General features: G+C 40.8%; 1 protein-coding gene across 15 annotated transcripts in view; it reads left to right on the top strand.

The window, feature by feature from the left end:
• The window catches only part of Syne1 (spectrin repeat containing nuclear envelope protein 1), a 504890-nt gene that overhangs the window by 63170 nt on the left and 415766 nt on the right, over nt 1-25954 (top strand). Inside the window, exon 1 of one of the 15 annotated variants that reach the window (XM_029482397.2) lies at nt 3456-3588. The exons of the other annotated variants lie outside the window; for them this stretch is intronic. Within the exon in view, the coding sequence (XP_029338257.1) occupies nt 3549-3588 (40 nt within the window). The 5' untranslated portion in view covers nt 3456-3548. Of the gene's footprint in view, nt 1-3455; nt 3589-25954 lie in introns of those variants that run through there. 15 annotated transcript variants of the gene reach the window in all.

The following is a 25954-nucleotide window of genomic DNA, read 5'->3' as shown; positions in this document are numbered from 1 at the left end:
TGATAAACTATATTAATACACCAAAAATTTTAGGTCCTCTTAAGATACATAAAAGGTAAGTAGTGCTTGACTTTATTGGCCATTTCACACTATATATGAGTGTATGAATCTAAAAGTAAAATTAAAAAGTCAATGTTTAAAATAGCGTGTTGAAAAATTAGATGATACTTTCTTGTGAGACACACACACACACGCACACAGAGTTGGGGCAGTGTTTTTTGAGCTCTGAAATTATACCCTTGATTGATGGGAGCCCCTCTCATGGCCGCCATTGTTAACAAGGTTCATCTTGGAGTGATGCCCCAAAGACACCTTGCTGTAAGCTCATTTGTGGTTTCTCTTCCGGCCTGTTATCACTTTGGCACCCACACAACGCTGAAGGGCTCCACAAAGCCTTATCAGACAGCATCAGAAACCTGTGATTTGGTGCCAAGATTCTCTTTGACCATGCTTTTATGCCATTTGAAAGGTGGTAGGTTGGGCAGAAATTGCTTAGGAATCTATATTCTGCTGCTCCGAAACCTTCCTGCTTCCCCTTGTTCCTCCTTCCAGCCCTGCCCACCCGCTGCTACTTTCTAAGTGGTTCCAGTGGGTTGAAGTTGCTATTATTTCTCACGGAAAAGAAACACCGCTCTTGAAGCCCAGCAAACCGAAAACAAAAAGACAAGTTGGTTGTTCACTAGAATTTAAAAAGTGAGAGCTGGTTATGACAAAATAAGCCAGCAGCCTCCTCCAACCCTGTGCCTTTCCAAACTCATTTCCACTCTTTTTCATCATGTGTAGACGGGCTCAGTTTATAGTTAACAAATCTGTTCCAGTGTTCAGTGTCAGAAGGTAAGACGGGGCAGGGAACGGGCATCATTTTCCCCTTCACACTTATCGTACTGTTTTTTGTTGGAATAAAAACAAAACAAAACAAACAGAAAACAAAACCGAGACAAACAAACAACAAGACACAAACTAACACAACCTTCCTAGAGCATTTGAAGGACTAGACATTTAAGGATACTGATTACGGACTCTGAATCATCCTTCTTCTCCTTGCCCGCTTGTCTCTTCCTAATGAAGTTTCCAGGACACCTAGACAGCGAGCCTTTTAAATGTAACTTTTCATCTCCACAGTCCTTACCTAGCCCTAGGTAGCTGCTTCCCAGATGACGATAAAGCTTATGAGAAATTTGAAAGGAGTGAAAAATCTCCCAGATATTGTATCAGTTTATCAGGCTCATCCTTACTGGGGCAACAGTGTGAGCATAAACAACAAAAGAATGATTGAAAGTTCTGCATCCTTTGAGTCTTTCAGGGATGAGGCAGGTCTTGGTTGTACAAGTGAGACTGAGATGTATAGTAAGTTTGAAGACCTAGTGTTGATATTGGGACTGGGCAGGGAGACTCATAGTAGCTAGAAAGGATGAACTAAATATGATGGTGAACATGAAGTGTCACAGGTCCATCTTTTCACTGACTTTAAACTGGCTGGTCCAGAGCACAAATGCTGCCCCCTGGCGGTGGGACAGTGCCTTGCCTTTAAGGGTTCAGGATGATTTTATGATGACTGTTTTGTTGCTATGAACATACTGAGATAAAGGAAGCATAATGATCCAGAATTGCTCAGAAAATATATGCTCAAATGTCTAAACCTCCCAAGATTCTTTGATTCTTGGTGTTACGGAGAAAGTAAAGGAGGAAGTGCTATGTAAATTAAAGTCTCCAGTTTTTCCTGACCTGCTTGCCTTTGCTCAAGCATATTTAGCTAACAAGTTCTGAAAGGCAGGAGTCGGTGCTCGGCTACTGACACAGATGTTAAGTGGGTAAATTGAAGTCTAGAATAACAAGGAATAACAATGAATAATGAACAAAATGTGAAAAGGTGCAAAACGGGACAAAGCATTTTTATAAAGCATCCAGTGAGGGGCTGGAGAGATGGCCTGCAGTTAAGAGCACTTGCTGTTTTCAGAAGACCCAGGATCCCAGGTCACAGATGATGACTGGCAACTATTGGCACTCCAGTTGTAAAGGCATCTTACATGCTCATCTGCTCTCCACAAGAACTGCACGCATGGGTTAAACAGATTGATCCATATGCATAAAACAAAATATAAATAAAAATCTCAAAAAATTAAATGGTTAAATCATCAAATGAAATCTTTGTAATGGTTCTGAGGCACAAAGAGGCTATTCAGCTCCTTAAAGTCTCGTGGTAAATAAGATCACTACAAGTCTGAGTCAGGCATGTGGCCTTCCCAAAGTCCCAGAGCTACTGGTGAGAAAATGCACGGTATCCGGTATCATCTGCCTTCCTGAAGACTAGATATTGTCTTCCTGTCAGCCATTGGAGTAGTCAACATCTTTTATTCTAAGAACGCCAGGGCACCTACAAGTTTAATATTCACAATATGCATCACTATCCTAAGAGGGGAAAGAAAATGAATGGGATTCATCTTGTTTTGCTTGGCATCAGGTTAACAGCCATGGCTCTGCTTGATTTCTGCTTTGTATGGAAGTTTCAAGCCACAGAACTGTTTTATTTGAGTCCTAGAAAGACCAACACATCTGTGAACATCTCTGGTTTGGTGACCTGGACTTGAATGGAACTTTAAAACACCCTTTCAGCCTTTTCACTCCAAACACTTGCCTCTTATATGAGCTTCTCCTAACCAACACTTTCTATGCTTAAATAATTAAAAACCCTCTCTATTATTGTTCTAATAAATTTTAAAACTATGTAATATTTTACCATGCCAATTTTCATAGCAAATATTTTAAATATAGATTTAATGCGTATGTTAGTATTAGATGTTTGTAGAAAACTCAGGAAGCTGACTTAGCAAATTAAGCACAAACACTGTTATACCCGTGTAAACACAAATCAAACATACAGCATTGAGATATCGGTCTACAAAAAAATTCATGTGGTTTCTTCTCCTATGGCTTAAAATTAAAATTGAGAACAAATTTCTAAAGCAAGTATTCTAGGTGTGTTTTCATTTAACCCAAACGATTTTTTAAACAAACAAATAAACTAAAACCTTTAAAAGTTATTGGTGTTTTGATTTCTCTAGCTTTGTTAGAATTTAATTGACAAAACCATGTGCTCCAAGATGAACGGTGTGTGGAGATTTGATGTTTGTATAAACTGTGAAATGACTGCATAATCGAATTAGCAATAAGTGTGGAACATGAAAAAAAACACACAAACAAACAAACAAACAAAAAACAAACCCTAGTTCTGAATTATACAATGGAGACTGGCTTTTTATCTTTATTTTTTTTGTCCTACCTTGAAAAATGCCACTAAAGCTTTTTTCATAAATTGATGTGTACACAGCTCCTGCAGAAGAGCTGGCACAGGAGCTGGGCATTTGGTCTGGACACAGGGGGTAAGGCTGAGGAACTAGGGACTGGAATGCCTGCAGACGTGTTGCTATAGTGACCCTTGAAGGAGAGAGCTGCAAAGAGAGCTGGCGTTCCCTTAGTGAGAACTATGTTTGGTTTAGATAGCAATTGAGTTGAGGCAACTTCCTAAAGTCCGTAAAAATAGGTGGACTATGAGGAAAAGGATCTACAGGAGTCCAGGTGTGATCAAAGGTACTGTTTGCTGCCATGGTTGGGATGTGTGTGAGTGCGTGTTTCCACCTCTATCTAACACGAGCCAGGGTCCCAAAACCTGTAAAGAGTGCTTGGAATAGACTTTAAAATAACTCAGAAAGTTTAAGGTATTTTTTTCTTCTTATTGTATCGGAATCTAAAATTAATAGAAGCGAATGGTATTAATTGTATTGATGACTTTGGAAAACTTAAAAAACCTAAACATAATGAAAACCTAAATAGCAAAAATATGTCTATGATCCTTCATTAGTATCTAAAACCTAAGACATCAGTGAGTGAAGGTTGGCCATTTGGTAGAGCTGAGTGATACCTTAAACTAAAAGATGCTACTGAAACCTGAGTCACAGGACAAGAATCCTCATTGTCTCCTCATGGATCTATTTTTCTTTTTATGTCTTATATAATGGCTTTAAATATTCTAACTCTTAAGTATTTTACATATTTTATGTCTTCATGTGAATATAATGGAATTTACTTCATTGTATCTTTATTTTTTTCTGATTTTTATAGATTTATTAATTAACAATAAGCAAATAAATAGTATATATTTGATGTATACAACTTAATGCTTTCATCAACATAGAGAGTGATTATCAATAGCAACATAATTAACATGTCATCACTTCACAATGTTACTGTGTGTGTGCTCCAAATATTTAAAATCTACTCTTGCCAATTTAAAGCATCTAATATTAATTACTAACTCTGCTCACCATTTGTGCAGTAAATGAGCAGGTTTTGTTCATCCTTTAGACACAGCAACATATCCCCATTCTCCTCAATCCCCAGTTTTGACAACCTGTAGTCATCTCTCTGCTCCTTTTTGAATCCAGCTTCTTTGGATTCTAAACATAAGTGAAATTATGTAGTCTTTGTCTTTTTGTATTTGACTTATTTCACTCACCATAACATGGCTCTCTCATAATGTCAGAAATGATATTTTACCCTTTTATGAAACTGGAATAAATCTGTTTGTCTGTCTCTCTATTTCTCTACTAGCTGTCTATTTATATCTATCTATTGATGATATATCTATCATCTATCTAGATCTTTTATCTATCCATTTATTCCATGATGGACATTTAGATTGATTCCAAACTTGCATAACATAAACAATGCTGCATGAACGTGGAGAGTAGATACCATTTCTTTAACACACTGATTTCATGACCTGAGGTGGCTTCTTAGAGCTGAGGTTGTCCAATTGTATCAAGTTCAATTATCAACTTCATAAGGAGCTTCAACACCATTCTCCATAATGGCTGCACTAAACTTACTCCCAGCTGCAAGAGAACTGGTGTTTTCTTTCCTCTCCATCTTTCTTGCCCCTTCTCTTCAGTTATTTGGTAACCTCCGCCACCCGACGTGGCAGGTCAGCATTACATTGTGTCTTTGATTTGCACCCTCTAATAGTTTGTTGTTGACTTTCTAATCTCCTCGTTCTTGACCTCGATGCCCTTTGTTGAGTAATATTTGGGCAGGTCCCTTGCCCCTCTTACATGAAGTTGTGTGTTTCTTGCTCTGAGGTTCTTTGGTTTCTTGCATATCTTGGATATTAACCCCTTATCAGCTGTATGGTTTGTGGATGTCTTCTCCCTATCAGTCTGCGGATTGTTCACTTTGCCAAACACACATTTTGGAACTTTGTGGTTTGATATAATTTCATTTTGACTTTTCTGTGGGGGGATGGTTTTCAGAAAATTACTGTTCAGACCAATGTCAAAAAGCTTTTTACCTTGTGTGTTCCTCTGGTAGTTTTATAGCTTTGGAACTAGAAATGTTTAAATCCCTGTTCCATTTCAATTTGATTTCTGTGTGTAATTAAATGAACAAGTCAACTTAATTCTCCCACGAATATCCCTTGTTCACAAAGAGCCTTTGATTGAAGAGACCCCCCTCTCCATTGTGCAGTCTTGGTGCCTTGTCAAAGGATTAACTCACTGTTTTCTGCATGACGGTTTTCTCTGGGTTTTTTATTCGTTCCCTTGTTTGTTTCAGTGTCTATTCAAGTATTATACAATTTGATTATTGTAGTAAGATAATGTGAAATTAGTAAAGATGATTCAGCCAGTTTTGCGTTTTTCCCGATAGTTATCTCTATGCATTTGTCCTTTGTTTTAGTTTTTATGGTTTAAGGTGTTCCCCAAAGTTGTCATTTCTTTATTTTTCTGTTACAATGACCTGTTTATTTCTGAAAATAAAATATTGAATTTTGCTACTATCATCGTACTGCAAATCTATGTTAACCTTCATTTTTTGTTAGTATTTATTGTGTATAATTAAGTACTCCAAATTTTAAAGTAGTATACATAGATATCTAATATGTTTATTAATAAATGGACCCTATTGTCATTATATACTATGTGATATTTCACACCTAAAGTATATGTTGCTTGATACATATGTAGTAACCCTTGATCTTTTCCCAGTTCCCATGCAATCAGTTAATCCATCCCTTCACTTGAAGCCTCTGTGTGCTCTTAAGTTCATCCAGTGTAGAGTATCTTAATCCCCCCCCCGAATTTTTATGTATTGTAATTATATATATAGTTATATAGTGATATAGTGATATAGTTATAGTTATTAGTAAATAAGGACTTATTTCTTCCACTTTGCTCCCTGACTGCCTTGCAGCCCCCATTTCTGCTCTGTCTGTCTTCTCTCTTGTGACTTGATGGTTGCTTACCACAGCATGGCTTACCATGGTTATCCTGAGATTTATAGGAACATCCTATTATTGTAACTTTGACTGTATGAGGAAAACCTGCTTTAGCTCTTCTTCCCACACTTGTTATTGATATCACAATTCACATCTTTTTATTTAACTCTTTACACATTATTATAATCATAGCTGTCCTGAATACTTATTTAGCTTTTGCCTTACTTAAAAGTTTTACTGGCCATCACAGTACAGAGTGTTCTAAATTTGATTTCTGTTAGCTTTATAATGATTTTATGATTTCATATTTTCACCCTATTAGACTTTTTCTGTTTCTATCTGAGCAACTCCTTTTAGCATTGCTTGTAAGGTAGACCTAGAAGTGATGAACTCTCGCATCTTTTATCTGGAAATGTTCTTATTCCTTACTTAAAAATATGTTGAATTATTCGTTCATCAGTTTGTTGGTCTCCATTAGAGTTGATTACTACTGCTTTATTTTGCTTTTTGATGGTGTCATTTGCAAAATAATCACTTGCAAACCTTCTGGGTTTCTCTTGGTACCCGAGAAATAGAAGTCACTGGCACCTCTTTGAGTCTTCACAAAGCCATTCACCCACCAGTCAGCCTGTCCATAGATTGTAGGCAAATCAGATAAAGGGTTTGTTCTGGTGTCTTTTTTCCCCTGCTAATTTATTCATTTTTTCACTTTACATTCTTATCACAAACCATTCTCTTTTTCTCTCAGTCCCACCTTTACAAACTCCTGCCCCCCAAGACCCCTTTTCCTTCTCCTCAGGGAAGGGCAACTGCCCTGGGACATCACATCATAGCAACCTGATGCTCTGGTGTCTTGAAGCAGGATGGACTGGTGGTTGGGTTGTGGAACATATGGATCCATTGCTTGGGCACCTAGGGGCATTCTCAGCACCTTATACCTTTGAGGTGGGCCTACACTGTTGCCTACTGTGATCATGGCAACGTGGCCTACAGAAAGTATTCCAATGCCTGAGTCCACAGTGGCTATCCTGGAACTAGGGTGGGCCTTTGGCTGAGTCCATGCAAACTTGCCTCTGCTGGAGTGGGACTGGATCTGAGGCCACTGGAGCAGTCCTGAAGCCTGAATCTGTAGCATCACAAGAAACTGTTCAGTGCTAATTCACGGAACATAGAAAGGTAGCTGAGCCAGTCCCTCTCCCTGGGAAACAAGTTCAGAGAGGCTAGTTCTCTGCTGCTCCAATACAGACTACTGGCCTGAGTTTTAATTTTTTAAATAAAATACTCCATGTACTCAAGACTGATGAAAACTTGAAGTGTGCTGGTTGGCTCCCCACAAACACACCGAATCCTTACAGCCTTCCAGTTTAGTCATGCAGACGGTGGACTTTGACTATATTTTATGGCCCTGATCATACACTTATTAAGCGGTGTGAGTTTATTTATATCTAGCCAGGTTTCCATGAAGATTCCTTTGGTTCTAATCACTCAGAGTTTCCATGGAATCATGTGCCTTCTAAAATCCATAGTATTAAAATGCTGGCTTGGGGGTGAGAATATAAGAATGTGATTTTAAAACATTCTTATGCTTTTTGCAAATGGAGTAACATAGATACTAGTATAGTAACTATATAGTAACATAGTACCATAACCAAAAGTACAGTCAAGTCCCATAATAAAAAACACAACCCAGTTTCTTTGTTAATAAATGAATTTTTAGCTAATGACCCCTATTCTGTTGCTTCCTTCTCTCCCCTCCTGTCTGCATTGATGAAATCTGTCTTCTAGTAAACTCTTAAACTCATCCCCTGTGCTCCTGTGCCTTTAAAAGTAGCTGGTTTAAGACAGAGATTGATGGATGTGTAGAAAGCTAGAGAAAGTAAGTTGTAGGCAAAAATACACGTCCTCCTTACGTGGTCTTCTTAGGAGCCTGAAAGGTTTGCTCATTGATTAATAAAGACCGTTGCTCTTGCAGAGGTTCAGTATTCAGTGCCCAGCACCCACATGGAGGGAGTGGCTTACCTGTAACTCTAGTTCTAGAATGATCCCTCACCTCTGTCCTCCATGACACATACCGTCACTCATGTCCACAAACCTACAGGCAGATAAACTCACATACGTGTAATTAAAAATGATAGAAGTAGGGCTGGAGGCTGGGGTGGTGTAACACATCCTATCATGTGGCAGACAGAGACAGGATGAAACTGATGAGTTGGAGGCCAGCTTGATTTATGTAGAGAGTTTAGGACATCCAAGGCTATTCAGTGAGAACCTGTCTAAAAAAAACCCAACAAATGGAAAGAAAGAGAGAGAGAGAGAGAGAGAGAGAGAGAGAGAGAGAGAGAGAGAGAGAGAGAGAGGAGAAGAAGAAGAAGAAGAAGAAGAAGAAGAAGAAGAAGAAGAAGAAGAAGAAGAAGAAGAAGAAGAAGAAGAAGAAGAAGAAAAAGAAGAAGAAGGAGGAGGAGGAGGAGGAAGGAGGGAAGAAAGAAAGAAAGAAAGAGAGAGAGAGAGAAAGAGAGAGAGAGATGGATGGAGGGATGGAGGGAGGGAGAATGAGAGAGAGAGAGAGAGAGAGAGAACGCAAGCAGGCTGGCTGATTGGAAAGATGGCATGGCTCAGCTCTTGCTGCTCTCCTGATCCCCTATGTAGGTTCACAACTGTCAATAATTCCAGCTCAAGGGGATCCAATATCTCTGATCTCAGCAGGTCACCTGCACTCACATGCACATACCTATTCTCTCTCTCTCTCTCTCTCTCTCTCTCTCTCTCTCTCTCTCTCTCTCGTAACTTTTTTTAAAAATCCATTTTTTTTCTATTTTCTGGTTGAGATCCTGCCTATGTGTTGCTCCTTGGCAACTGCTCAGGTCTTACTTCCCTGGGCTCCTGGATAAGCTGAGAGAGCAGCATCACCTGCACAGAAACATCAAGCATGGATGGGTAGCAATATGGAGGTCAGGAAGAAAGCAGAGGCAGCTAGCAGGTGCTGGTATTTTCTGGTAGGAGCCGAAAGAAGGGTGGACTTGCTGGCTCTCAGTATAGAAAGGCACATCAGGCATAGCTGGTTAGGCTTGGGAAGACAGAGATTGGCAAGGAAGGATTCCAAGCAGTAAATGAGATAAAAGACTTAGTCTATTTGGACAGCTTGCTGTGACTGCCAGGCTCCTAACAGGTGTGGTCCTCTCGTTTTCCTTGCATTACCCAGTGTGTGTGTGCTCACATTCATTTGGATCCAAGACTCACACTGTTCCCTTTGAAATAAGTGGAATGGGCAGCACCTCTTCATGATAAAGGCTTGGCTCTGGCATCAAGGGTACCTGGGGCGATGCTGTTAATGTAACGTGGCGAATGTGACACGCAACACACTGGGACTAACAAGCTAGTGCTCTGTCATACAGACTGGGTGATTCCTTCAGCTGGGAGTCACTCATTCTTCATCTTGCCAAAGCTACCAGATTTGTCTGTCCTGGGCACTCACCTTCAGCCTTTGGGGAATCCAGCCCCTCCCCGGGGACCAGCCCATATCTTGCTGCTGATCAGTGGTCATAAAGGCTGTTTCTTGCTTCTATTGAGAAAGTCACTCTAGACTACCCCAGCTTCTGGGATAAAATTGTGTCCCGGCTTGGCATCTCCCTCCACCCCAGCGCTGCCTCTCTCATACCCCTGAAATTGTAGTTACTGAGAGCACATCCCAGAAACCCTCCCCTGCCCCCCGACAGTTCCCACAGATACACATGATTATGAAGCAGCAGCAAAGGTGGATGTGTGGAACGGAAATGACACCATGGACTCCCATGGGAGCCAGCTTCCAAGAACATCTGGTGGCACTGTGTTTCCTGTTGACGGACCCAGAGCAGCAATGTGATAGCCTGAGAATTAGGATGGAAAACAACATTAGAGAAGAAAAGACAGGGGGTCAAAATGTCACCTGGCTGGTACTCTGTAGCTCAGAAAGATGGTGGAATATATCTAGCATAGGTAAGCAGCTAAATCTACCAGTCAGCTGGTTTCTCGCCACATCATTGCTAACGTGGGAAAGAGAGACAGAGTGCTAGGATTTCACTTGAGCTACGCATTTCCTTGCTGGGACACTATTTTGGATACCCCATGTCTAGGCTTAGAATACTATCTACTTTGCCTATTGCGGGCTCAAAATATTTTGGAAACTACTCTTGTCAATTTGTGCATGAGAATGGAACGAAGTGATTGGAGACCCAGGTGTGGGTGGCAGACAAACGTGTATGGCTTGTCATATGCAAGCAGAAGTGGCCTAGGGTTCTGGGAATCTGTGGATCTTCCTTATTGACAGGGTCAATGTCACCAAAATCCTGAAACAGCTGGGAGCTACAGGGCCCTCTGGTGGCCCCAGTATCTTAAAGTAAGGCAGTTAGACTGGGGGGTAGGAAAGGCTCAGTTGTCCTCACAATGGCTTTAAACATGTTCCTTTGCTCAGAATCTGGTAAGAAAAGACTTAGCGGCAAGGAGTGCCACATTCTGCTAGCAACATGTGGGTGATAGACTGGGAGAGCCTGGTATGGAGCTGTTACAATGTTTAAATTGGATAACGAAAGTGATGAACATCTGCAATGTTACGCCAGCCACATAGGTTCTCACTAGTTGTTACGATGATATTTAAAAGAATAAACATAAGTACATTACAAATAAGCTTACATAAGCCCGTCTTTGGGTTGGTACCCACTAGTGATAGCAGATGCTATCTTTCAGGGAACTCCCTTCGAACCGAAGTGGCATAGGGTCCTAGGAATCTGGATCTTCCCTATTGACAGGGTCAGGATGTCACCACAATCCTGAAGCAGCTATAGCTCCAGAGGGAGCTATAGTGCCCTCTGGTGGCCATTACATGACTGGCCAGACTGGAATTGTTACTGAAATTTCCAATCTCTCTCTCTCTCTCTCTCTCTCTCTCTCTCTCTCTCTCTCTCTCTCTCTCTCTCTCTCTCTCTAACTGGATATGTTCTTTATTTACATTTCAAATGTTATTCCCTTTCCTGGTTTCCCTCCCTCCTGGAAACACCCTAACACACCCTCTCTCCCCTGCTTCTATGAGGATGTCCCTCCACCCACCCACCCACTCCCACCTCCCCGCTCATGATTCCCCTACACTGGGGCATCTATCAAGCCTTCATAGGACCAAGGACCTCTCCTCCCATTGATGCCTGACAAGGCCCAAGACACTATTGTGGATGCCAAGAAGTGCATGCTGAAAGGACTCTGATATAGCTGTCTCCTGAGAGGCCCTGACAGAGCATGACAAAAAACAGAGGATGCTCTCTCCCAGCCAGCCACTGGACTAAGCATGGAGTCCCCACTAGAAGAACAGGAGAAAGGACTGAAGGAGCTGAAGAGGTTTGCAACCCCATAGGAAGAACAACAATATCAACCAACCAGACCCCCCCCCCCCCACCAACTCCCAGGGACTAAGCCATCAACAAAGGAGTACACATGGCTCCAACATCATTTTAAGCCACAGTTTGACTATATATTTTAATTTTACTCTTTTTGACTCTTAACTTTTTCACCTTACCTCATCCCCAGTTTGTGTGAAAACTGTAATTTATTTTGTATATTAACCAGTTGGGCACCATAAAATAAAAGTCAAATTGTATCAAGTTATTTTTTATTAGATATTTTCTTTATTTACATTTCAAATGCTATCCCGAAAGTTCCCTATACCCTCCCCCCACCCTGCTCCCCTACCCTCCCACTCCCGCTTCTTGGCCCTGGCATTCCCCTGTACTGGAGCATATAAAGTTTGCAGTACCCAGGGGCCTCTCTTCCTAGTGATGGCCAACTAGGCCGTCTTCTGCTACATATGCAGCTAGAGACACTAGCTCTGGGGGGTACTGGTTAGTTCATATTGTTGTTCCACCTATATCGTTGCAGATCCCTTCAGCTCCTTGGGTGTTTTCTCTAGCTTCTCCATTGGGGGCCCTGTGTTCCATCCTATAGATGACTGTGAGCATCCACTTCTGTATTTGCCAGGCACTAGCACAGCCTCAACATTACAGCTATACCAGGGTCCCCTCACCAAAATCTTGCTGGCATATGCAATAGTGTCTGGGTTTGGTGGCTGATTATGGGATGGATCCCCAGGTGGAGTAGTCTCTGGATAGTCCATCCTTTCATCTTAGCTCCAAGCTTTGTCTCTGTAACTCCTTTCATGGGTATTTTGTTCCCTATTCTAAGGAGGAATGAAGTATCCACACATTGGTCTTCCCTCTTCTTGATTTTCTTGTGTTTTGTAAATTGTATCTTGGGTATTCTAAGTTTCTGGGCTAATATCCACTTATCAGTGAGTGTATATCAAGTGACTTCTTTTGTGGTTGGGTTACCCTCACTAAGGATGATATCCTCCAGATACATCCATTTGTCCAAGAATTTCATAAATTTTTTTATAGCTGAGTAGTACTCCATTGTGTAAATGTACCACATTTTCTGTATCCATTCCTCTGTTGAGGGAAATCTGGGTTCTTTCCAGATTGTGGCTATTAAAAATAAGGCTACTATGAACATAGTGAAGCATGTGTTCATATTACCAGTTGGAGCATCTTCTGGGTATATGCCCTGGAGAGGTATTGTTGGATCTTCCGGTAGTATTATGTCCAATTTTCTGAGGAACTGCCAGACTGACTTTCCAGAGCGGTTGTACAAACTTGCAATCCCACCAGCAATGGAGGAGTGTTCTTCTTTCTCCACGTCCTCTCCAGCATCTGCTGTCACCTGAAATTTTGATCTTAGCCATTCTGACTGGTGTGAGGTAGAATCTCAAGTGTGTTTTGATTTGCATTTCCCTGATGATTAAGAATGTTGAACATTTTTTTAACTGCTTCTCAGTATTCCTCAGTTGAGAATTCTTTTTTTTTTAGCTCTGTACCCCAATTTTAAATGGTGTTATTTGAATTTCTGGAGTCCAGCTTCTTGAACTCTTTATATATATTGGATATTAGTCCCCTATCAGATTTAGGATTGGTAAAAATCCTTGCCCAATCTGTTGGTGGCCTTTTTGTCTTATTGACGGTGTCTTTTGCCTTATAGAAGCTTTGCAATTTCAGGAGGTCCCATTTGTCAACTCTTGATTTTACAGCACAAGCCATTGCTGTTCTATTTAGGAATTTTTCCCCTGTGCCCATATCTTCGAGGCTTTCCCCCCTTTTTCCTCTATTAATTTCAGTGTCTCTGGTTTTATGTGGAGGTCTTTAATTGACTTAGACTTGACCTTTGTACAAGGATGTAAGAATGGATCAATTCACATTCTTCTACATGATAACTGCCAATTGTGCCAGCACCATTTGTTGAAAATGCTGTCTTTTTCCACTGGATGGTTTTAGCTCCCTTGTCAAAGATCAAGTGACCATAGGTGTGTGGATTCATTTCTGGGTCTTCAATTCTATTCCACTGATCTACCTGTCTGTCACTGTAGCAGTACCATGCAGTTTTTATCACAATTTCTCTGTAGTACAGCTTTAGGTCAGGCATGGTGATTCCACCAGAGGTTCTTTTATTGTTGAGAATAGTTTTTGCTATCCTTGGTTTTTTGTTATTCCAGATGAATTTGCAGATTGCCCTTTCTAATTCATTGAAGAATTGAGTTGGAATTTTGATGGAGATTGCATTGAATCTGTAGATTGCTTTTGGCAGGATAGCCATTTTGACTATATTAATCCTGCAAATCCATGAGCATGGGAGATCTTTCCATCTTCTGAGATCTTCTTCAATTTCTTTCTTCAGGGACTTGAAGTTCTTATCATACAGATCTTTCACTTGCTTAGTTAGAGTCACACCAAGGTATTTTATATTATTTGTGACTATTGTGAAGGGTGTTGTTTCCCTAATTTCTTTCTCAGTCCGTTTATTCTTTGTGTAGAGAAAGGCCATTGATTTGTTTTAGTTGATTTTATATCCAGCTACTGCACAGAAGCTGTTTATCAGGTTTAGGAGTTCTCTGGTGGAATCTTTGGGGTCACTCATATGTACTATATCATGTGTAAATAGTGACATTTTGATTTCTTCCTTTCCGATTTGTATCCCCTTGATCTCCTTTTGTTGTCGAATTGCTCTGGCTAGAACTTCAAGTACTATATAAATAGGTAGGGAGAAAGTGGGCATCCTTGTCTAATCTCTGATTTTAGTGGGATTGCTTCCAGTTTCTCTCCATTTAGTTTGATGTTGGCTACTGGTTTGCTGTATATTGCTTTTATTATGTTTAGGTATGGGCCTTGAATTCCTGATCTTTCCAAGACTTTTATCATGAATGGGTGTTGGATTTTGTCAAATGCTTTCTCAGCATCTAACGAGATGATCATGTGGTTTTTGGCTTTGAGTTTGTTTATATAGTGGATTACATTGACAGATTCCCATATATTAAACCATCCCTGCATCCCTGGGATGAAGCCTACTTGGTCATGATGGATGATCATTTTGATGTGTTCTTGGATTCGGTTTGCGAGGATTTTATTGAGTATTTTTGCATCGATATTCATAAGGGAAATTGGTCTGAAGTTCCCTTTCTTTTTTGGATCTTTGTGTGGTTTAGGTATCAGAGTAATTGTGGCTTCATAGAATGAATTGGGTAGAGTACCTTTTGCTTCTATTTTGTGGAATAGTTTGAGTAGAGTTGGAATTAGGTCTTATTTGAAGGTCTGATAGAACTCTGTACTAAATCCATCTGGTCCTGGGCTTTTTTTGGTTGGAGACTATTGATGACTGCTTCTATTTCTTTAGGGGAAATGGGACTGTTTAAATCTTTAATCTGATCCTGATTTAACTTTGGTATGTGGTATCTGTCTAGGAAATTGGCTATTTCATCCAGGTTTTCTAGTTTTGTTGAGTATAGCCTTTTGTAGTAGGATCTGATGATGTTTTGGATTTCCTCTGGTTCTGTTGTTATGTCTCCTTTTTCATTCTTGATTTTGTTAGTTAGGATACTGTCCCTGTGCTCTCTAGTTAGTCTGGCTAAGGGTTTATTTATCTTGTTGATTTTCTCAAAGAACCAGATCCTCATTTGGTTGATTCTTTGAATAGTTCTTTTTGTTTCCACTTGGTTGATTTCAATCCTGAGTTTGATTATTTCCTGCTGTCTACTCCTCTTGGGTAAATTTGCTTCCTTTAGTCCTAGAGATTCTAGGTGTGCTGTCAGGCTGCTAGTGTATGCTCTCTCTAGTATCTTTTTGGAGGCACTCAGGGCTATGAGTTTTCCTCTTAGGACTGCCTTCATTGTGTCCCATAAGTTTGGGTATGTTGTGGCTTCATTTTCATTAAACTCTAAAAAGTCTTTAATTTCTTTCTTTATTTCATCCTTGACCAAGGAGTGTTGTTCAATTTCCATGTGAATGTTGGCTTTCTATTATTTATGTTGTTATTGAAGATCAGCCTTAGTCCATGTGATCAGGTAAGATGCATGAGATAATTTCAATATTTTTGTACCTGTCGAGGCCTGTTTTGCGACCAATTATATGGTCAATTTTGGAGGATATACCATGTGACACTGAGAAGAAGGTATATGCTTTTGTTTTAGGATAAAATGTTCTGTAGATATCTATTAAATCCATTTGTTTCATGACTTCTGTTAGTGTCCATGTGTCTCTGTTTAGTTTCTGTTTCCACAATCTCTCCATTGGTGAGAGTGGGGTGTTGAAGTCTCCTATCATTATTGTGTGAGGTGCAATGTGTGCTTTGAGCTTTACTAAAGTTTCTTTAATGAATGTGACTGCCCTTGTATTTGGAGCATAGAGATTCAGAATTGAGAGTTCATCTTGGTAGATTTTATCTTTGATGAGTATGAAGTGCCCCTCCTTGTCTTTTTTGATTACTTTGAGTTGGAAGTCAATTTTATTCAATATTAGGATGGCTACTCCAGCTTGTTTTTTCAGACCATTTGCTTAGAAAATTGTTTCACTCTGAGCCTTTCACTCTGAGGTAATGTCTGTCCTTTTCCCTGAGGTGGGTTTCCTGTAAGCAACAAAATGTTGGGTCCTGTTTGTGTAGCCAGTATATTAGTCTGTGTCTTTTTATTGGGGGAATTGAGTCCATTGATGTTAAGAGAAATTAAAGAAAAGTAATTGTTGCTTCCTGTTATTTTTGTTGTTAAAGTTGGGATTCTGTTCTTGTGGCTGTCTACTTTTAGGCTTGTTGAAGGATTACTTTCTTGCCTTTTCTAGGGTGGTTTCTGTCCTTGTGTTGGTGTTTTCCCTTTATTATCCTTTGAAGGGCTGGATTCATGGAAAGATATGTGTGAATTTTGTTTTATCATGGAATACTTTGGTTTCTCCATCTACTGGAATTGAGAGTTTTGTTGGGTATAGTAACCTGGGCTGGCTTTTGTGTTCTCTGAGGGTATACATAACACCTGCCCAGGATCCTCTGGCTTTCATAGTCTCTGGTGAGAAGTCTGGTGTATTTCTAATAGGCCTGCCTTTATATGTTACTTGACCTTTTTCCCTTACTGCTTTTAATGTTCTATCTTTATTTAGTGCATTTATTTTTCTGATTATTATGTGTCAGGAGTAAAAATTTCTCTTTTGGTCCAGTCTATTTGGAGTTCTGTATGCTTCTTGTATGCTCATGGGCATCTCTTTCATTAGGTTTGGGAAGTTTTTTTCTATAATTTTGTTGATGGTATTTGCTGGCCCTTTATGTTGAAAATCTTCATTCTCATCTACTCCTATTATTCGGAGGTTTGGTCTTCCCATTGTATCCTGGATTTCCTGGATGTTTTGAGTTAGGATCTTTTTGCATTTTGCATTTTCTTTGATTGCTGTGCCCATGTTCTCTATGGAATCTTCTGCACCTGAGATTCTCTCTCCCATCTCTTGTATTCTGATGCTGATGCTCGCCTCTATGGTTCCAGATTTCTTTCTTTTCTTTTTTTAATACTTTTTATTTATTTATTTATTTTAATTAGGTATTTTCTTCATTTACATTTTCAAATGCTATTTCAAAGTCTCCCAGACCCTCCTCCCCCACTCCCTTACCCACCCACTCCCACTTCTTGGTCCTGGTATTCCCCTGTACTGAGGCATAGACCAAGGGGCCTGTCTTCCCAATGACAGCTGACTAGGCCATCTTCTGATACATATGCAGCTAGAGACATGAGCTCTCAGGATACTGGTTAGTTTGTATTGTTGTTCCACCTATAGGGTTGCAGACCCCTTCAGCTCCTTGGGTACCTTCTGTATCTCCTCCATTGGGGGCCCAGATTTCTTTCCTAGGCTTTCTATCTCCAGCATTGTCTCACTTTGGGTTTTCTTAATTGTTTCTACTTTTCTTCTTAGGTCTTGGATGGTTTTGTTCAATTCCATCACCTGTTTGGTTGTGTTTTTCTGTAATTCTTTAAGGACTTCTACCTCTTTAGCAGTGTTCTCCTGTATTTCTTTAAGTGAGTTATTAATGCCCTTCTTGATGTACTCTACCAGCATCATGAAATATGATTTTAAATCCGAGTCTTGCTTTTTGGGTGTGTTGGGGTATCCAGGACTGGCTGAGGGGGGAGTGCTAGGTTCTGATGATGGTGAGTGGTCTTGGTTTCTGTTAGTAGGATTCTTACATTTACCTTTTGCCATCTAGTAATCTCTGGAGTTAGTTGTTATAGTTGTATCTGGTTGGAGCTTGTTCCTCCTGTGATTCTGTTAGCCTCTGTCAGCAGACCTGGGAGTCTAGATGTCTCCTGAGTCTCAGTGGTCAGAGTACTCTCTGCAGGCAAGCTCTCCTCTTGCTTGGCAGGTGCACAGATATCTGGCATTCAGACCTGCCTCCTGGCTAAAGATGAAGGCCTGGAACAGGGCCTGTCCCAGAAGGTGTGTTGCCTCTGCAGTCTGCAAGCTCACCTGCACAGACTAGTCTTCAAGGGATGCGGACCATAAGATGGCTCTCTCACCTGCTCTGGTGGTCAGAGCCCTCCAGGGTGGATACCTCTCCTCTGGCTGGGAAGGTGCCCGGATATCTGGAGTCTGAAACAGGGTCTGTCCCAGTAGCTGTGTTGCTTTTGCCTGTCCCAGAAGCTGTGTCGCTTCTGTAGCACACTCTCACCTGCTCAGACTAGTCTCTGAGGGACCCAGGACCCAAGATGGCTCTCTCACTTGCTCTGGCAGAGCCCTCCAGGGTGGACACCTCTCCCCTGGCTGGGAACGTTCCCGGACGTCTGATGCCTGAAACGGGGTCTTTTCCAGAAGCTGTGTCGCTTCTGCCTATCCCAGAATCTGTGTCGCTTCTGCAGTCAGCTCACTCACCTGTGCAGACTGGTCTCTGAGGGACCTGGGACCTAAGATGTCTCCCTCACCTGCTCTGAAAAAGCCCTCCCAGGGGAACACCTCCCTTCTGGCAGGGAAAGTGCCCAGATGTCTGGAGCCTGAAATGGGGTATGTCCCAGAAGCTGTGTCGCTTCTGTAGTCTGCACTCTCACCTGCGCAGACTAGTCTCTGAGGGACCTGGGACCCCATGTATCAAGTTATTTTATTATTGTAAAATAATAACAACATTAGGACATTGACGGGAAAAAAGTTTGGCATAAGGTTAGAACAAGAAATAATATTAGCATTAATGTAAAATATAGAGTCTCAAACGATGAAAATGTGGGATTACCATCTTGAATCTGATCAAGATAAAAGATTAAGTTTAATGAAAAAATAATAAACGTCAAATATTAAACACACCCAGTAGAGAAAAGCTGTGCTTACTTGGGACAATCCCATTTGTTTTTTAAATCTACACTGATTTTGAAGTACTAAGTATCTTGACAGTGCAATCCACTAATTTCCCTGTCTTGCCTACCCACTGTATTCTGATTCTCAGATAGTTTCTCATATACTATTTACTTCGAGTGTTTGAGTGTATGTAGGTATGGGAACACCTATAGCACCTCACATGTGTAGAGACTGTAGACCTCAAGACTGGACTGGGCAGCAAGCATCTTTAACCCACTGAGCCATCTCACTAGCCCGAATTGCAGCATGTAAGTGTATTAATATTGATGTAAGTGGTAATATGAAGATACTTCAGGAAACGTTGAATAGTCCATATCCTTCCACTGTACTGGTTTATCTGAGAGCTTGCAACTGTAAGAAAGGGTTTCATAGTTGTGGCATCCTTGCCAAATGAGGCATTGTTCCTCTGCTTGCAAGACTTGAGTTTGTTTTTGTTTTGTTTTGTTTTTCATGTGGCAAGATGGCGCATCTCTTTTGTGGCTCTGGTGCTAACTGGAAATGCCTCAGATCAGATGGATGTCTACATGGCAGTCTTGTTGAGTTCAACAGGAAAAGCCTCAGCTGTAGGATAGTATCCTGCACAGTTTCCATATGAGCTTATTCTGGAGCTGTCTGGGGAGTTTCCTGAACGCATTCCAGGAACAGTCAAATGCATTTCGTGCTGCTGCTAAGTTTTATTTTCTCACACTAATCTTGGACTTTTGATTTCTGTCTCCCATCTTAAATTTCAAGAACCCAACCCCATCTTTTTAGTTTGATGCACACAGGATGGGTTCAGGGAAATTTGGCCGTTAAGGAAACCAAAGGATCCGTTTATGGATCTAGTTCAAACTGACTCAGCATTATGATGGTGTCACTGTGTGGACATTTTTTCTTTACAAAAGGTTCAGAACAACAATTGTATCCATAAATAAAGGATATCCAAAGTATAAAAATTTTGCTGAAACAACTTCAATTTATTACTATTATCATGCCTAAAGGGCATTAAAGGAGCTACCAGCAGGGACTGCCACAGAAGATGGTGCTGTCTGCCTCTTCTTATGAGTTTCAGTTCTGCCTCTGTACTATGACCGTTTCCTCTGGGCAGACATCTCTATCACTGTTCTGTACATAGTCCTATATGAAGACATCTAAGCAAGCAGCCCTGTTTTTCAATGCCAGAATCATTAGGATTTTAGAATTGTCACATAGTACCCATGACACTTATGTATGGCCCTCAACCAGAGCTGTGGTAGCCCTTGGCAATCAAATATACTTGGACTTCTGAGAAAAGTGTCCACATTAGGTCAGATAAAAATAAAATTACAAGTAGTTTTGATTCAGGTTCTAGCTATTGTGCTTCCTCAAGAGCTGTCATATAAAATTTAAATTAAATTGGATAGAGTTGTGTGAGTTCTATATAATCACCACCAATGTTCTTAGACTCACTGAATTTTGACATTTTATAAACAACTTATTATAAGATCAATGATTTCTACACCCAAAAAGCAAATTTATTATAGAAATAGCCCAATATAATAGTTTGGAGATAAAATAAATTAAACTAAAAAACTTACATAGTGAGTCTCTGTCTCAAAAACAAATATCCTAACAACAACAGTCACGATTGATGCTGGTCCATGCCCATGTAGATGTGCAGGGCATAGTTTAGATCATGGTTGTCTGCTGGGATGATTTATACACCCAGTAGACACTGTTAGTACTTGCAAACATCTCTTAATTACCAGGATGGAGTTGGGGTGTTGTTGGCATCTAAAGGGCAGAGAGCAGGGATGTCACCAACATCTGTAATGGCAAGGACAACCTGCTGCAACAATTCTATCTGGCTCATAATGTCAACAGTGCTGGTGCTAAGAAGCCTTATCTTAGAGACTCAGATGACTGCATCTTCCTCACCCTTTGAGCATTGCATTTAAAGTGATGGGTTCCACTATATCTTGCAATGTGATTTTAATACAAGCAGAATATTTTGATCTAGTAACCAGCTTTGCATACCGAATAAATACAACTCTAATTCCCAAAGTCTTAAGAACATCTGCCTTTACTGACATTTACTTGAAAAGGAATAGCAGCAGTAATCAGAGCCACAATATCTTATAAATATGCTTTGATCCCTTTCCCCTCAAGGGCGCCACTCTTTCCGAAAGTCTATTGATCTTTGCTCACTCTTTCTTCTGTCTGACTTTGCCATCAGCTTGTGCTGGTGCCAATTTGAATGTCCTGTTCCTTGGCATATGTTCCTTCATTATTAATTCACCAGAACACCAGAATCCCAAAGGATAAACCCAAGCAAGTAAACAAGTAAACCTGGGATCTTTTCAATCATGGGACGAACACACATACAATACATGTATATTAATAGATCTGTCACATAAGTAAAATATTTCAGTTAGTCTTGGTTGTGTATAAAACTCTTTTGCAACTCTACAGCTTAAAACAGTGACCAGCTGGACCTGGAGGCAGAGGCATGTGGGTCTTTGAGTTTGAGGCAAACCTGGTTTACACAGTGAGTTCCAAGCCAGTTGGATAGGGATACACAATGAATTTCTGTCTAAAAATAAATATGTAAGTAAACAAATTAAAATAAAAAAAATCACTCACAACTGGACCAGAGTATACTTGGTTGGCTAATTTTAAGACAATATGGATAGACTTATAAAGAATACTTATATAATATAATGCGACAAGAAGAGAGCTAGTTGCTTGGGAAACAACTCCAGAAGTCTTTCTTCCCATGAGGACCACGCACTCAAGTTTGTCAGGGTGTGGGAGAGAGTGAATATCAGATGCCTAGGCCTGCTGTCTTCCCTGGGTTCCCATGAGGCTAAATTCACCTGCAGCATTTGCTGAACTCTAACATCCAAGATGACTCATCTGACAGTTGGCTCTGACTCTGAGATGTGACATTTAGTTCTCAGTGCTCTGCAATAGACTCCCTTTTTATAGAGAAATTCTCCAACAATAATCCTGGACACTGATGTGAAGTGGCTGATCTCCTAAAGCCTGGAGGAGTCAGGACATAAATTCATTTTCCTGCATTATTAATCTCACAAAGACAACATGAGATCAACTTAAGGGAAGAAAAAAAAAATCAATTCTACCTGGTGGTGGGAGGAAGTACAAATTTACAAGATGTGGATGCATAAAGAAGCCAGGGGATATTGTGGCTTAAAATTTAAACTTGATTTTTTAGTTACTATTATTTGTATTTTTTTCTATGTGCAAAATACAAGTTTTTTTCAAGATGCTGAAAGTCTCATCTATCACTAGTCTTGATATCAAGCTCTAAATTTTAGATTCTGCCATCTATATCTGGTTCAGGTTCAGACAAGACTGGCAATTCCTTCTCTTCCATAGACCTGGGAGCTAAGCAAATGGTAGTCTGTCCCCACCTGTCTCATGTGCAATGAGGGAACAAGATATGCAGTGTATATTTCTGTTCTAGAATGGACAGAGTGAAGAGGAGGTAGATATCAGGCTCAAAGTCCTTTTGAACTCCACCAAGATGCATGTGGCTTCTGTAACCCACAGTCAAAGACGTTCCTCATGTTCTTGCTTAGGAGTGACTCTTGGCTGTAACTTACATCTTCTTAGCCTTCATCCTAGCACAAAGTCATGAATCTGATGTCTTCTGTTCATTTGAACTATCCTGTCTCTTCAATATAAGTTGGTGTACTAAAAATATATTTGCAATTCATTGTATACCCCGCACAAATATAAAGTTTGAAAGAAACTTTGGGTATATTTGAGTCTGCTTGCTGTTTTGTCTGGTGAAGGCATGGCCAAGTCAATGGTACCTAAAAGCTTTTTAATTCTCACTTTTGCTTTCCAGTATTGTTGAAATAGTGTGTGTGTGTGTGTGTGCGCGTGTGCACGTGCACATGCGCTATGGTGACTTGATAAAATTATATGTGAAATCATACCAAAATAAAAAGAAATAAATTCATGAGTAGATAAAGGAGATCTACCATTGTGGTGGTTATTTTTATAACAACTTGACACAGGCTAGAGTCATTTGAATAATGGGAACCTCAAGAGAGAAGTAGAGTGTTTTCTTAATCAGTGATTGATGGGGGAGGGCTGACTCCTTGTGGGTGGGGCTATTTCTGAGCTGGTGGTCCTAGATTGTATAAGGAAAGAGGCTGAGAAACAAGCCATGAGGAGCACGACTGTAAGCAGCGCCCCTCCATTACCTCTGCATGAGCTCCAGCCCCCGGATTTTTGCCTACTTGAGTTCCTATCTTCTTTGTTAATGAACTGTGATGTGGAAACATACGCCAAATATACCTTTTCCTACCCAAGTTACTTTGGTCATGGTGTTTCATAACAGCAATAGTACCACAAACTAATACAATGAGGGAATACTATTTTGTCATAAAAATAAAGAAATCCCGCCACTTGCTACAAAGATTATCCTAAAGGACAGTACATCAAATAAACGGAGCCGGACACAGAGGGAAAGAACCCGTGTGATCTCATTTGTGAGGAGTCTAAGAGCTTTGGACTCTAAGTCCATAGCCATGAGACCTAGAGACACGTCCTTGCTTTGTCATACCTGAAGCTCTTTCTTTGCTAATTCTTTTCCTGGAAAGATTAAGAATAATTAACCATTGTATTTCACAACCCACTATAGCTTGGGCCTTCTTTGTTTCTAGCCTGTGCTTGCAAACAAATCAGTTCCTTCTTAGGTCCTTCTCCCTTTCTTCTAGAGTTTTGTAAAAGGAAACCAGAAGAAGCCACTTGGCATTTCCGGAGTTCTTTAGGGAACTGTAGCTAGACAAACCAATTAGAGACACTATGGGCCTCTCTTTCCAGTGATGGACAACTAGGCCATCTTTTGATACATATGCAGCTAGAGACAAGAGCTCCGAGGGTACTGGTTAGTTCATACTGTTGTTCCACCTATAGAGTTGCAGACCCCTTTAGCTCCTTGGGTACTTTCTCTAGCTCCTCCATTGGGGGCCCTGTGATCCATCCAATAGCTGACTGTGAGCATCCACTTCTGTGTTTGCCAGGCCCCGGCATAGCCTCACAAGAGACAGCTATATCAGGGTCCTTTCAGCAAAATCTTGCTGGTGTATGCAATGGTGTCAGCATTTGGAGGCTGATTATGGCATGCATCCCCAGGTATGGCAGTCTCTAGATGGTCCATCCTTTCATCTCAGCTCCAAACTTTGTCTCTGTAACTCCTTCCATGGGTGTTTTGTTCCCAATTCTAAGAAGGGGCAAAGTGTCCACACTTTGGTCTTCATTCTTCTTGAGTTTCATGTGTTTTGCAAATTGTATCTTGTATCTTGGGTATTCTAAGTTTCTGGGTTAATATCCACTTATCAGTGAGTACATATCATGTGAGTTCTTTTGTGATTGGGTTACCTCACTCAGGATGATGCCCTCCAAGTCCATCCATTTGCCTAGGAATTTCATAAATTCATTCTTTTTTTTTGGTCATTCATTTATTTGTTTATTTATTTATTTATACTCCAGATTTTATTCCCCCATCCCTCATCCCCCAGTCAACCCTTCGACTGTTCCACATCCCATACCTCCTCTCCACCAGCCTGTCTCCATGTGGATGTCTCCACCTTCCACCCTCCACCCAACCAGACCTCTAAGCTCCCTGGAGCCTCCAGTCTCTTGAGGGTTAAGTATATCTTCTCTGACTGAACCCAGACCCGGCAGTTGTATATGTGTTGGGGGCCTCATATCAGCTGGTGTGTGCTGCGTGGTTTGTGGTCCAGTGTTTGAGAGATCTCCAGGGTCCAGGTTAATTGAGACTGCTGGCCCTCCTCCTCAGCTTCTTTCAGCCTTTCTGTAATTCAACCACAGGGGTCAGCAGCTTCTTTCTATTGGTTGGGTGCAAATATCTGCATCTGATTCTTTCAGCTTCTTGTTGGGTCTTCCAGAGTGCAGTCATGATAGGTCCCTTTTTATGTGTGCTCTATAGCTTCAGTAATAGTGTTAGGCCTTGGGACCTCCAGTTGAGCTGGATCCCACTTTGGGCCTGTCACTGGACCTTCTTTTCCTCAGGCTCCTCTCCATTTCCATTCCTGCAGTTCTTGTGATTGCTTTCTTCTCCCTCCAAAGTGGGACTGAGGCATCTTGCTTGAGCACCTCAGCTTGTTGACCTTTTTGAGTTCTGTGGACTCTATCTTGGGTATTCTATACTTTTTTATTTTTATTTTTTTATTTTTTTGGCTAATATCCACTTGTTAGTGAGTATATACCATGCATGTCCTCTGGGGTTTGAGTTACCTCACTCAGGTAATCCCATCCATTTGCCTGCAAAACTCAGGATGGCCTCATCTTTAATAGCTGAGTAGTATTCCATTGTGTAAAATGAACCACATTTTCTGTATCCATTCTTCTGTCATGAGACATCTAGGTTGTTTCTAGCTTCTGGATATCACAAATAAGGCTGCTATGAATATAGTGGAGCACATGCCCCTGTGGCATGGTGGGGCATCTTTTGGGTATATTACCAAGAGTGGTATATCTGGGTCTTCAGGTAGATCTATTTCCAATTTTCTGAGGAACCTCCAGATTGATTTCCAGAGTGGTTGTACCAGTTTGCAATAACACCAGCAATGGAGGAGTGTTTCTCCACATCCTCTCCAACAAGTGTTGTCACCTGAGGTTTTGATCTTAGCCATTCTAATTGGTGTAAGGTGGAATCTCAGGGTCATTTTGATTTGCATTTCTCTGATCACTAAGGACTTTGAACATTTCTTTAGGTGCTTCTCAGCCATTCTAGATTCCTCTGTTGTGAGTTCTCAGTTTAGTTCTATACATCATTTTTTTAATTAGGTATTTTCTTCATTTACATTTCCAGTGCTATCCTAAAAGTCCCCCATACCCTCCCACACACACACACTCCCTTACCCACCCACTCCCACTTCTTGGCCCTGGCATTCCCCTGTACTGAGGCATATAAAGTTTGCACGACCAATGGGCCTCTCTTTCCACTGATGGCCGA

This window comes from Mus caroli, unplaced genomic scaffold (genome assembly GCF_978045245.1).
Source record: "Mus caroli unplaced genomic scaffold, Mus_caroli_1 scaffold_9, whole genome shotgun sequence".
NCBI classification, from domain to species: Eukaryota; Metazoa; Chordata; class Mammalia; order Rodentia; family Muridae; genus Mus; species Mus caroli.
The sequence above is the reverse complement of the archived record's forward strand: the minus strand, read 5'-3'. Positions and strand labels throughout refer to the sequence as shown.